This window comes from Oncorhynchus keta, chromosome 25, assembly GCF_023373465.1.
Source record: "Oncorhynchus keta strain PuntledgeMale-10-30-2019 chromosome 25, Oket_V2, whole genome shotgun sequence".
Classification (NCBI taxonomy): domain Eukaryota; kingdom Metazoa; phylum Chordata; class Actinopteri; order Salmoniformes; family Salmonidae; genus Oncorhynchus; species Oncorhynchus keta.
In genome coordinates, this window is record NC_068445.1 from 39,586,613 (window position 1) to 39,599,692 (window position 13,080).

General features: G+C 43.9%; 1 protein-coding gene across 3 annotated transcripts in view; it reads right to left on the minus strand.

Annotated features, from left to right (window-relative positions):
- Positions 1–847: 847 nt before the first annotated feature.
- The window catches only part of LOC118377317 (protein prenyltransferase alpha subunit repeat-containing protein 1-like), a 34,043-nt gene continuing 21,810 nt past the window's right edge, over positions 848–13,080 (minus strand). For all 3 annotated transcript variants that reach the window (XM_035764209.2, XM_035764208.2, XM_035764210.2), the window contains 3 exons: positions 10,164–10,404; positions 5,493–5,863; positions 848–3,781 (listed from right to left, as the gene is read on the minus strand). In XM_035764209.2, the coding sequence (XP_035620102.1) occupies positions 3,391–3,781; positions 5,493–5,863; positions 10,164–10,404 (1,003 nt within the window). In that variant the 3' untranslated portion in view covers positions 848–3,390. The remainder of the gene's footprint in view (positions 3,782–5,492; positions 5,864–10,163; positions 10,405–13,080) is intronic.

The following is a 13,080-nucleotide window of genomic DNA, read 5'->3' on the forward strand; positions in this document are numbered from 1 at the left end:
TCATTCCAAAACCATGGGCATTAGTATGGAGTGGTCCCCCCCCCTTTTCTGCTATAACAGCCTCCACTCTTCTGGGAAGGCTTTCCACTAGATGTCACCACAGCAATGATCCAACTTGCTTCCATTCAGCTACAAGAGCATTAGTGAGGTCGGGCGTTCCAATTCATCCCAAAGGTGTTTGATGGGGTTGAGGTCAGGGCTCTGTGCAGGCCGGTCAAGTTCTTCTACACAGATCGAAAACCATTTCTGTATGGACCTTGCCTTGTGCACGGGGACATTGTCATGCTGAAAAACAGGAAAGGGCCTTCCCCAAACTTTTGCCACAAAGTTGGAAGCTCAGAATCATCTAGAATGTCATTGTATGCTGTTGCATTAAGATTCCCCTTCACTGGAACTAAGGGGCCTAGCCCGAAGCATGAAAAACATCCCCAGACCATTATTCCTCCACCAAACTTTACAGTTGGAACTATGCATGGGGCCTGGCATCCGCCAAATGGTCTGTAAAAAAACGCTGTAGCTTGGCCACCTTCCACCGCAGAAGTCCGACATTAGCGGATGGATTTTGACAGGGATGTAAATTTTTTTTTTTTTTTTTAAAGGCATAACATGCCTCAAGTGGAGAAATGCATTTGTTTTATGCCCAGCTCACGAGACCCCTTGATGAGGCCCGAGGCAATTACCTCTTCTACCTAATGGTAAGTACGCTAGTGCAAACAGGCTGGTCATAAATTCTATTGTGCTTTGACTCAGTCGTTCATTCTATTCATTCCACTTTGCTATGTTAAACAAATCAATGGCATGCAGCTAGCTAGCTAGCAGAGGTTCAATGACGACAAGAGACAAGAACTTCAATAAATAATGGTTTTAATAAATATTTTATAAATAGGCAACAACCAGCTGATTGTCGAGTCAATAAGATATTTATGGGATAGCTAGGCTAACGTTACTTCTCCTTATGGGATAGCTAGGCTAACGTTACTTCTCCTTATGGGATAGCTAGGCTAACGTTACTTCTCCTTATGGGATAGCTAGGCTAACGTTACTTCTCCTTTGTTAGCCAACAAAAGCTAACACAGTCACATCAAGCAGCTGAAATGATAAACTATGTGCACTTTCATTGGTTTCAACTTTGTTTATATTGGCATATCTTTGGATATATTAATTTTAAATAGTCATGATAAATCCATTTGCCCTGGATCAGAGAAGCTGTCAGTATCGTCACGTTCATATATGCGTGACACGGTGGAGATCACTAAAAAACTGCAACATGTTGAACAAGTCAGACAGCGAGACTTAGCTATTACCCCGCTGTACCCAAACCAATGCTAGGCTAGCAGCATGGGGAAATATTGTCTAGACGCTTTTTTCGAAGGTTGATTGACTGGCTGGGCTGACCATGTAATAGAAATCATTATGATCTAAGGGCCAAACTGATCCTATATTAAGGACTCGTAATATAACACTGTGAATACAATCCCAGGTATCATTGACTCTGTACCCTGTATATAGCCTCGTTACTGTTATTTTGTGTTACTTGTATTTTTTACTTTAGTTTATTTGGTAAATATTTTCTTAACTCTTTCTTGAACTGCACTGTTGGTTAAGGGCTTGTAAGTAAGCATTTCACAGTAAGGTCTAAACCTGTTGTATTCGGCGCATGTGACTGATAAAAGTTTGATTTGATCACTAAGAGTAAGTACCACTAACAGGGTGAAACAGAACAGACAGAAACAAAACAGCAACCACTCCTGGAGAGTCAATAGGGTGCCTCCCAAATGACACCCTATTCTCTATATAGTGCACTACTTTTAACCAGAGCCATATGGGTAGTAGTGCGCGAAGAAGGGAATAGGGTGCCATGTGGGACACACACCAATGAAGCTCAAACCTATAAAGGGCAATTCCACAGCAGCAGGTGTGTGAAATGTTTTTTTTTGGTATCTCAGATTGGTCTCACATAGGAACTCCACTGGGAGGAAGTATGTTTATTAACATTTGTAACAAACCATTTTTTTAAATAGAAAATCAGGTTGAAATTTAATTGAATAAGGCCCTTTTTAGACTTCTACATGCCTCCTGTAAGAACCTATGATCTGTGAACCGTACACGATACAGACATCTTGATGTCGTTATAGTCCTTCGTGTTCTGAAACACATTTTCACATTCATTTATTCAACATAAAAAATATTAATCTCAACTACTACCCTTATTGATTTTTCAACAATAAAAAAATAACAATATACTCTTCAAACATCACATTTCCATAGTTGGATCTCTGGTACTTTTAATAATAAGACTCATTTTACACAGAAATTGACATAGGTCATGAACCAATCGCAGCCCTTCTTTAGGATTGCACATTCAGCAAGTCACCAGCAGAGGGCGTTCCCTTTGAATCCATTTCCCATTCAATGTGCTGGTGGTGATAATAACATTGCTCAATTTGAAGGTATGATCAGAGAGCCCACTCTGGAAATGTGATGTACTAGAAGAGTATATTGTTCCAAACACGTCTTAACATGAACTAAAAGGGGGTAGTTAATGTTGAATAAATGAATGTGAAAATTGTATTTTAGAATCTAGTCATACTCCATATTTTAGAGCACACTATAACACTATGACGGCTAACTTGTACGGATCATAGGGTCTTACGAGTTTGGTTGGTTCATGATTGTGCTCCGTCTTAAGGTTTTTTAGTTGTACGGTTGTCCGTAGCAACACATCAGTATTGGCTTGACTAGTTTTTCCTTCTTTGTTTTTGTATGTTGACAATTCATTATTTGCTGCACTGCTCATCTCAAAGTAGTCAGCAGAACTGACTAGAAAACGACAAGATTAGTGATGGATAACCATGGCAATGGCAGCTTCACATAGGCTATTCTTCTACAGTTAGTGGGAGAACAAAAGGAATGACACGATGAATGAAACCGAGACATGGATCTCATAAGTGAAACAACTAAAAGGACTGACAGAATGGTTGTTCTAGTCCCTAACATTGAGAGAGACCTGAACTACAAACAGACAAACAGGCCAAGGTGACACACTGTACTATTCCAGAGAATAGCCCTTCTCAGATATCCATTCCCAGACAAAGCTCTGCGGATGAATCAGAGTCCAGGCATTTTTGGGAGGGGCCACAAATTACTTGACCTATCAGAGACCCCCAGCCCCCTTCACGACTATTGAAGAATAGGATGAATTGACCAGCCACTAGACGCTGATCTAGGGACAGTTCTTAGTAGTTCTCGCCCTAATGGTTAAGTTTAGGGGTTGTGTAAGGGTGAGAGGATGCTAGAGCTGTGCAGGTGGGCAACTTCTAACCGCTGCCCATCTCCGGTGGAACAGGAAGTATATCCTCTCACTGACCAATGACAGAGTTAGTCTATATCTCACTGACCAATAACAGAGTCCAACCACTTCCTGTATGCGAGGGCGAAGCGTCCCTGCTCAGGGGAGTGGCAGCTGTCCAGGACACTGGCTACGAAGCTGTGCTCTGAGGGCAGAGCAGGGGGGCAGGGGCCAGGGGGACCCCTCTTCAGGCGCTTGGTGTCACGGGGGTCCGGGACCCCAACCCCATCCACTTCCATGGCATCCTGACCCTCCTGAGCCTGTCCATTCCTGCGCTGCACCCTGTCTAGACCCACACCTCCAGGGCAGGCCGTGTGAGGGTGGCTGCTCAGCCCAGCATCGGTGTGGTTCGGTTGGGGAGACTCGCTGCCGAAGCCCTGGCCGTAGTGGTGGTCCCTCCTCCAGTGGTGCCAGAGGTAGAAGACGTGTCGCCTTGAGAAGATAGTTATGAAATACTGCATGAGCATTAGACTGGAATCATGTCAATGTGAACCAGTACGCTACACTGCAAAGCCTTTAGGGTGCTTTATTATTTATCTGTACGGAATGAGAAGCTTAAAAAATAAATAAGCACTTGATGTTTTTAAAGGGGGAAAAGATACAAAACTATGTAGGCTAAAAAACAATATCCTTATGAATAAATTATTTGAGGAAGAGCCGAACTGTTGTGATGTAAAAAAACAAAACAACTAATCTACTTTTCGACAATCATCTTTAAAACCTAAGATATATCTATCTATAGGTGTCTCACACATTCAACAAGGATGTGAACACTGTTGCCATGGCACCACTCACTTCTCCCTATCACAACAAAGCTGGTCAGGATAAACACTTGACTGTGCAGCTGGTCTTTAGCCTCGGGGCAAAACATCTCCCTCCCTCCCATCTCTCTTTTCTCTTTTCTTTCTCTCCCTTGCGCTCTGCTCTCCCTTTGTTTTCCCCCTTTAGAAGGAAGAATGTTCCACAGCAAAACACCTCCCTCCCTCATCTCTCTTTTCTTCCTTGCGCTCTCCCTTTGTTTTCCCCCTCTAGAAGGAAGAATGTTCCACAGCAAAACAACATCAATGTCATGATAACCCCCAACACATCTACTCCTGAGAACATTGTCATGGTCTAACAGATTATAAACTGGGTGGTTCAAGCCCTGAATGCTGATTGGCTGACAGCCGTGGTATATCAGACCGTATACCACGGGTATGACAAAACATTTACTTTTAACTGCTCTGATTAGGCTGGTAACCAGTTTATAATAGCAATAAGGCACCTCTGGAGTTTGTGGTATATGGCCAATATACCACGGCTCAGGGCTGTATCCAGGCACTCGCGTTGCGTCCTGCGTAAGAACAGCCCTTACCCGTGGTATATTGGCCATATACCACACCCCCTCGCACCTTATTGCTTAAATAAACATGATTGTCATAATAAAGCATTTGCCACCAATATGGAAGGTAGAGAGAGAAACTCTGTACAGTATCTATGACTAAGGCTATGGCTGGAGTTAGGCCACACCCTAGATAAAGAGACATGGAGTTCCTGTATGCTCTTACCTGTGACGCCAGAGCATGTCAATATAAAATGTGTTCTGTGATTGGCTAACATTGTAGTCCCAGGTTGAGTGACAGTAATATCTAAAAGACACTAATAACTAACCCAAGATTGGTGTCGTATTGGTGGCGTTTCCAATGGATGGAAATTAATCATAGATCATAGACCAAGAAAGGAGATGGGCACAGCCAATCACGAGCTTGTGAGATATCCAATTGGCCTGTTTTAGCATGCATTTGCACATTTCCATTAGGCAAAGTCTACTCTGAAGTGTGTGTGGGAAATAACTCAATTCACCCTCACACTCCTTCTAAACAATGCAATTCTTTCAAACTTGTAAAAAGGGGCAAGTCTCCAAAGTGCACTGTTCGTAACAGATTATGGTATTGAGATCAAATGTTTCATTGATGACAATTTGCAGAATGTCGAATAGGTTTTTATCTAGCTCCATTTTATCCCACTTCCTGCCACTGGACTTCCTCTCATGACCATATTTGGTGGTGAGTGGAAGTTCTAAACGCATGCTTCAGATTTATGCCCCGTGACATGTCTGGGTTTCCCTTTTGGTCTGTGGTAATATGGTCCTGTAGGCTCGTACCTGTGACACCAGAGTGTCTCGTGTCCGGGGAAGGACTTGATGAGGTCAGTACATAGTTCCACCTCCTGGTGGAAGAGCTGGGGCAATGCCGGCACCGAGGCCAGGTCCTCTGGGGAGGGGGGAGAGGGGCAGGGGGCTGCTGCTGTGGCCTCTCCGTTGGCCTGGTGGTGGGGGTTGGCTTTGTGGGGGCTGTGGCTAGGGTTAGAGCTGGGCTGAGGATGGTAGTGCTGGGGAGAGGAGGAGGAGGACAGGGACTGGCTGAGCTCCCTGACCAGGGCCTTGAGCAGGAACTGGCGGTAGTGGAAGCCACTGTGGTCCGACACGTGCATGGAGACCCACTGACGCATAGAGGAGAGCTCATCATGGAGGACCTGGAAGGAGGAGACAGGTCTTACAGCACTAACCATATGCATAACCATTCATCTCATGGTATTTTCATCATCATGGGTGATTTCATTCACATGGGAGTTTTTTTTTTTTTACAAGCGAATTCACAGAGAAGAGAAGGAAATTAAAGATTCAATTTGACGATATTTGGATGAAACCAGATCAAAGTACGATGACAAAATTATAAAAAATGTATGTTTGTTCTAAACTGATAAAGTTGATCATATAGTCACACACATCTTCCCCCGTAACTCTCATTTTAATACACCAATGATAACATGATATTCTATTACCTAGTTTAAATACCGCTTCGTAACCAACATCGGACATGGGCGTGGTTGGGGCTGTGGAGGTCATTACATTATGTCAGCCAGTTATTTTAATGCAAATAACTGCCGCTTTCACAGTAACTGACCTGACCGATAATTAACATAAACATGTTTAGCATCTGCGGGCCTTGGAAAATACACATACAATTCTATATGATATCCACCGTCACAATAAATCCATTATTTTAGGCAGAAACATTATGATATGAAGAAAATGCACTTGAGAAGAACAGAATATGAGTTTGCCTAATGCATGTTAACTGGCTATGTCCCGTGCCCTTGGCTGTAGGATTATTCATTTACCTGACAAGATATGCTTATAAGTCCCAGGCCATTCTTTTATATTATATGATAGTAAGAAGAACATACCTTAACTGAATAAAATAGAAAGGATATTTTTTCCCCATTCTGGAGCGAGTGCACATATGAAGTGGCTGTTATTGAAAAATATATATTTTTTAAATTATTCTTCCCAATTTCGTGGTATCCAATTGGTAGTAGTTACAGTCTTGTATCATCGCTGCAACTCCTGTACGGACTCGGGAGAGGCGAAGGTCGAGAGTCATGCGTGCTCCGAAACACAACCCAACCAAGCCGCACTGCTTCTTGACACAATGCCCATCCAACCCGGAAGCCAGCCGCACCAATGTGTTGGAAGAAACAACGTACACCTGGCGACCTGGCCAGCATGCACTGCGCCTGGCCCGCCACAGGAGTCGCTAGTGCGCGATGAGACTGCGATGCAGTGCCTGAAGTGGCTGTTGAGCATTAAAGTGATCATTTGAAACAGGTCCTATATGCTATATTTAGAGTTATTTGGCTACTTAAGTTGTGAATGATACAAACATTAGAATATCTTAGAAATCTAGGCATATATGGGCTGCATGATGCGACTACAGGATATTGATGATTTTAGAAGGTTGCAGGGAAAAAAAAAAAAAAGAAAGCTTTCTCTCCGTTCTTCGCCTCAGGCTGCACAGCTGTTCTCTCATCAAGTGATCACATTTTTACCCATCAGACTATTCTCACCGTAATCTTGTCTTTACTAATATGTAAAATGAGTTTTGATTTAGTTTGTGATCTTGTGATCAAATAAGACAGGATCAGAGTCAGGGGAAAACTACATGTCACCCGTGTGCACTCGAATAGCGACTGGGTGTTTGATGTGGTTTTCCATTGCCTTTGCATTGATGTCAGAGTGGTTAGAGGGACAATAGAGCCCCGAGTACCAGGCCGTCAGGACCTGATGGTCATTAACAAGTTGGGTACTACCAAAGCATGTTCAGAGTGCATAAAAGGAGATTATCGCGGAATATTTACTGTGGTCATGACCACCGACCTATATCTATCCAACCCTGCCTTTCTAAGGTCATCGAAAGCCAAGTAAAACAGATCACCGACCATTTCGAATCCCACCGCACCTTCTCCGCTATGCAATCTGGTTTCAGAGCTGGTCATGGGTGCACCTCAGCCACGCTCAAGGTCCTAAACGATATAACAGCCATCGATAAAAGACAGTACTGTGCAGCCGTATTCATCGACCTGGCCAAGGCTTTCGACTGTCAACCACCGCATTCTCGTCGGCAGACTCAACAACCTTGGTTTCTCAAATGACTGCCTCGCCTGGTTCACTAACCACTTCTCAGATAGAGTTCAGTGTGTCAAATCGGAGGGCCTGTTGTCCGGACCTCTTGCAGTCTCTATGCGGGTGTCACTGGTTTCAATCCTCGGGCTGACTCTCTTCTCTGTATACATCAATGATATGGCTCTTGCTGGTGATGAGTCTCTGATCCACCTCTACGCAGACGACACCATTCTGTATACCTCTGGCCCTTCTTTGGACACTGTGTTAACAAACCTCCAGACGAGCTTCAATGCCATTACAACTCTCCTTCCATGGCCTCCAACTGCTCTTATAATACAAGTAAAACTAAATGCATGCTCTTCAACCGATCACTGTCCGCATCTGCCCGCCCGCCCGTCCAGCATCACTACTCTGGACGGTTCTGACTTAGAATATGTGGACAACTACAAATACCTAGGTGTCTGATTAGACTAATTAGACTCTCCTTCCAGACTCACATTAAGCATCTCCAATCCAAAAGTAAATGTCTAGAATCGGCTTCCTATTTCTCAACAAAGCATCCTTCACTCATGCTGCCAAACATACCCTCGTAAAACTGACCATCCTACCGATCCTTGACTTCGGCAATGTAGTTTACAAAATAGCCTACAATACCCTACTCAGCAAATTGGATGCAGTCTATCACACTGCCATCCGTTTTTTCACCAAAGCCCCATATACTACCCACCACTGCGACCTGCATGCTCTCATTGGCTGGCCCTCGCTTCATATTCGTCACCAAACCCACTGGCTCCAGGTCATCTATAAATCTTCGCTAGGTAAAGCCATGCCTTATCTCAGCTCACTGGTCACCATAGCAGCACCCAACCGTAGCACGCGCTCCAGCAGGTATATTTCACTGGTCACCCCCAAAGCCAATTCCTCCTTCCAGTTCTCTGCTGCCAATGACTGGAACGAACTGCAAAAATCACAAAAGCTGGAGACTCATATTTCCCTCTCTAACTTTAAGCATCAGCTGTCAGAGCAGCTTACAGATCATTGCACCTGTACATACCTAATCTGTAAATCGCCCACCCAACTACATCATCCCCATATTATAATATTTTTGCACCCAAGTATCTCTACTTGCACATTCATCTTCTGCACATCTATCACTCCAGTGTTTAATTGATCAATTGTAATTATTTCGTCACTATGGCCTATTTATTGATTCGCAAACACTATGTAAACTTTTCTATTGTGTTATTGACTGTACGTCTGTTTATTCCATGTGTCGCACTGCTTTGCTTTATCTTGGCAGTCGCAATTGTAAATGAGAACTTGTCCTCGACTAGCCTACCTGGTTAAATAAAGGTGAAATATGACTTATTTTTGAATGACTGCCAGTGAAGCAGTAATATGGTCACTATATATGGGGCGGCAGGGTAGCCTAGTGGTTAGAGCTTTGGACTAGTAACCGCAAGGTTGCAAGTTCAAACCCCGAGCTGACAAGGTACAAATCTGTCGTTCTGCCCCTGAACAGGCAGTTAACCCACTGTTCCTAGGCCGTCATTGAAAATAAGAATTTGTTCTTAACTGACTTGCCTGGTTAAATAAAAAGGTAAAAATAAATAAATACATGAAAAAAAAAATATATATATATATATATATATAGATTGGTGCCAACATTATACTGTAGGGTGTCAGCAAAAATAATTAAACATGACTGTTCGAACCTTTAAGACAATGTAGAGACATTCGACCAATCAAATGTCATCAGCCATTACATAACCTAAACACCAATGGCTGATCAGAGAGCAGGGCATCTTACCAATAACAGGAAGAGCCTATTGCAGCTCCATATCCCTGGCTCTACCATCGCTCCATATCCCTGGTCCTACCATTGCATCACTCCACATCCTGGGAATGCCACTTAAAAACAAGCCATGTGTTCACTGAGGCACAACAAAACACTCTCCATACACCTTTAAATCCCTAGGGCTCAGTCCAGAGGGGTTGGCTGTTCCCAGATCAGTTCAATGGACCAGAAAGGTCCTATCGTCATGGTCACACAGCGAAAGGCCAGAGAGAGATGAGACGTGAGGCAGAGAGGCTGGAGACACACTGTCCTTGTTGGAGATACACTATAGACCCTACTGACCCTACTGACTGACACACAGAGCGGCCGGTCGGTCAGGATTCCTTACCTTCCTGGCAGTATAAGACCTGCTAGCTGCCTGCCTTGCTAGAAACCAGAGAGGTTACATTTGAAAGAGCAGTTGTTTTAACAGAGACCGTGTACAATTAACATAAATATAGCCTAAGATGAAGATAGAGAAAGAGACAAGGGAGAGAGAGACATATGTAGAGCCCATCTCGTTCTACTCCTACCTTGAGGTTGCCCGGGGCCATGTTCTGCAGAACCCAGATACGATGCGACCAGGCATTGTAGTTGCTAGGGTAACGGCCGGCGGCGTCGGCACACACCTTCATCTCTTCGTGTAGGACCCTGTGGAGGTGCTCACTCAGACGCGTCTTCTCTGCTGCGTCATGCCGATCACCGTCCCCCTGCTCCTTCCTGTCCGGCCCGGGGGAAGAGCACTCCCGTAACACCTGCTGTAGTATCCAGCGTCTGAAAACACAGGGGACATGTTGGAGTCACGCAGGCACACACACACACTTCAATCACCCTCGGCTAGCTCCCAAAACAACAACCCTAAACACAGAACCAACCACAACCTAAGCATCTGGTTAAACAACAGAGCCAGGACACAAACACAACATGGATAACACCAATACATGATGGCTACTTCAGTGAAATATCAACTCCCATTTCTCTGTATACATGGGGCAATCGCAGTCTACTAACGCTGCTAAACCCTTTGCTGGTAAGATGAGGTGTCGTTTGGAGTTCGGGCTGATCCCAATTAGTCGACTCGTCAATTGTTTGGTGATAGGCTGTTGGTTTTTGCTTTGACATTATGGGGTATTGTAGATTGATGAGATTTGTTTAATTGTTTTAATCAATTTTAGGAAAAAGGCTCACGTAACAAAATGTGGAAAAGGTCAAGAGGTTTGAATACTTTCTGAAAGCACTGTGTGCGCTTGTACACACACACACACACACACACACACACAGTCAAATGTTTGGACACCTACTCATTCAAGGTTCTCTATTTTTACTATTTTCTAGATTGTAGAATAATAGTGAAGACATCCAAACCATGAAATAACACATATGGAACCATGTAGTAACCCCACAAAAAGTGTTAAATCAACATTTGATTTTTCAAAGTAGCCACCCTTTGCCTTGAGATCTCTGCACATTCTTGGCATTCTCTCAACCAGCTTCACCTGGAATGCTTTTCCAACAGTCATGAAGGAGTTAATACATATGCTGAGCACTTGTTAGCTGCTTTTCCTTCACTCTGTGGTCCAACTCATCCCAAACCATATCAATTGGGTCGAGGTCAGTTGATTGTGGAGGCCAGGTCATCTGATGCAACACTCCATCTCTCTCCTCCTTGGTCAAATAGCCCTTACACAGCCTGGAGGTATGTTGGGTCATTGTCCTGTTGAAAAACAAATGATAGTCCCACTAAGCCAAACCAGATGAGATGGTGTATCGCTGCAGATTGCTGTGGTAGCCTTGCTGGTTAAGTGTGCCTCGAGTGTCACCAGCAAAGCACCCCCACACCATCACTCCACCAGCGGTTGGAACCAAAAATATCAACCCTCCACTGGTCTAAAGTCCATTGCTCATGTTTCTTGGCCCAAACAAGTCTCCTCTTCTTATTGGTGTCCTTCAGTAGTGGTTTCTTTGCAGTAATTCGACCACGAATGCCTGATTTGGGCGGCAGCGTAGCCTAGTGGTTAGCGCGTTGGACTAGTAACCGAAAGGTTGCAAGTTCAAATCCCCGAGCTGACATGGTACAAATCTGTCGTTCTGCCCCTGAACAGGCAGGCAACCCACTGTTCCTAGGCCGTCATTGAAAATAAGAATGTGTTCTTAACTGACTTGCCTGGTTAAATAAAGGTAAAATAATAATAATAATGAATTCACGCAGTCTCCTCTGAACAGTTGATGTTGAGATGTGTCTGATACTTGAACTCCGAGTTGCAATCTGCGGTGCGGTTAATTGCTGATTTCTGAGGCTGGTAACTGTAATGAACATATCCTCTGCAGCCAGGGTAACTCTGGGTCTTCCTTTCCTGTGGTGATCCTCATGAGAGCCCATTTCATCATAACGCTTAATGGTTTTTGCGACTGCACTTGAAGAAATGTTGACATTTTCTGAATTGACTGACCTTCATGTCTTAAAGTAATGGACTATCGTTTCCCTTTGCTTATTGAGCTGCATAATATGGACTTGGTCTTGTCATGACTTTGGCCTGTTGGGGGAGGTTTTTGACCCACATAAATACCCCCCACTCCCCCGTTTCTCACTCTCTACTCTATAGAGTTGACTTGAAAAGCCCTTTGCTAACAGAGATTCTGGTAACATCAAAAGGTGGGAAACGGAACCATATTTCGGTAATCCAACCAGGTTAAAATATGCGTTGGTACTTAATGAATATTGATGTCCCCATCTAGAATCCCCATCTAGAACCTCCTCACCGTCAGGCAGCACACAATGACAGGATGTAATAATTCCCACACAACAGCCATGACCTTGCATGGCACAGATGTTTGGGGGTAATATAGCTCTCTACCTCTCTGTCTCTGGTAAACTGTGGGAATTAGGCTGACCTGCTCCATTCAGTCTCAAAATAAATATCTTACTCATCGCCCTCTCGCTCTTTCGTATTCTCTGTCCTTCTCCGCCCCTTTTCTCTCCATCACCCCATCTCCCATCTGTTGCTTACGAGCTCTTTCCAACAATGCAGAGTTAAAATAATATTTGGACAAAATAAAAACAGGTACGAGGCAGTTGAGGTAATATGTACATTTAGGGAAAAAGTGACTAGCCAATCAGGATAAATAATTAACAGAACAGTAGCAGCTGCGTGGGAAAGAGCGTCTGTGTGCGAATTGTGTGTGTATATATATAATATATATAAAAATATATATGCCATTTAGCAGACGCTTTTATCCAAAGCGACTTACAGTCATGTGTGCATACATTCTACGTATGGGTGGTCCCGGGAATCGAACCCACTACCCTGGCGTTACAAGCGCCATGCTCTACCAACTGTGCTATATATAATATACACGCACACAATACAGTGTGTCTATGTGGAGTCAGTATAAAATATAGTGTGTCTATGTGGAGTCAGTATAAAATATAGTGTGTCTATGTGGAGTCAG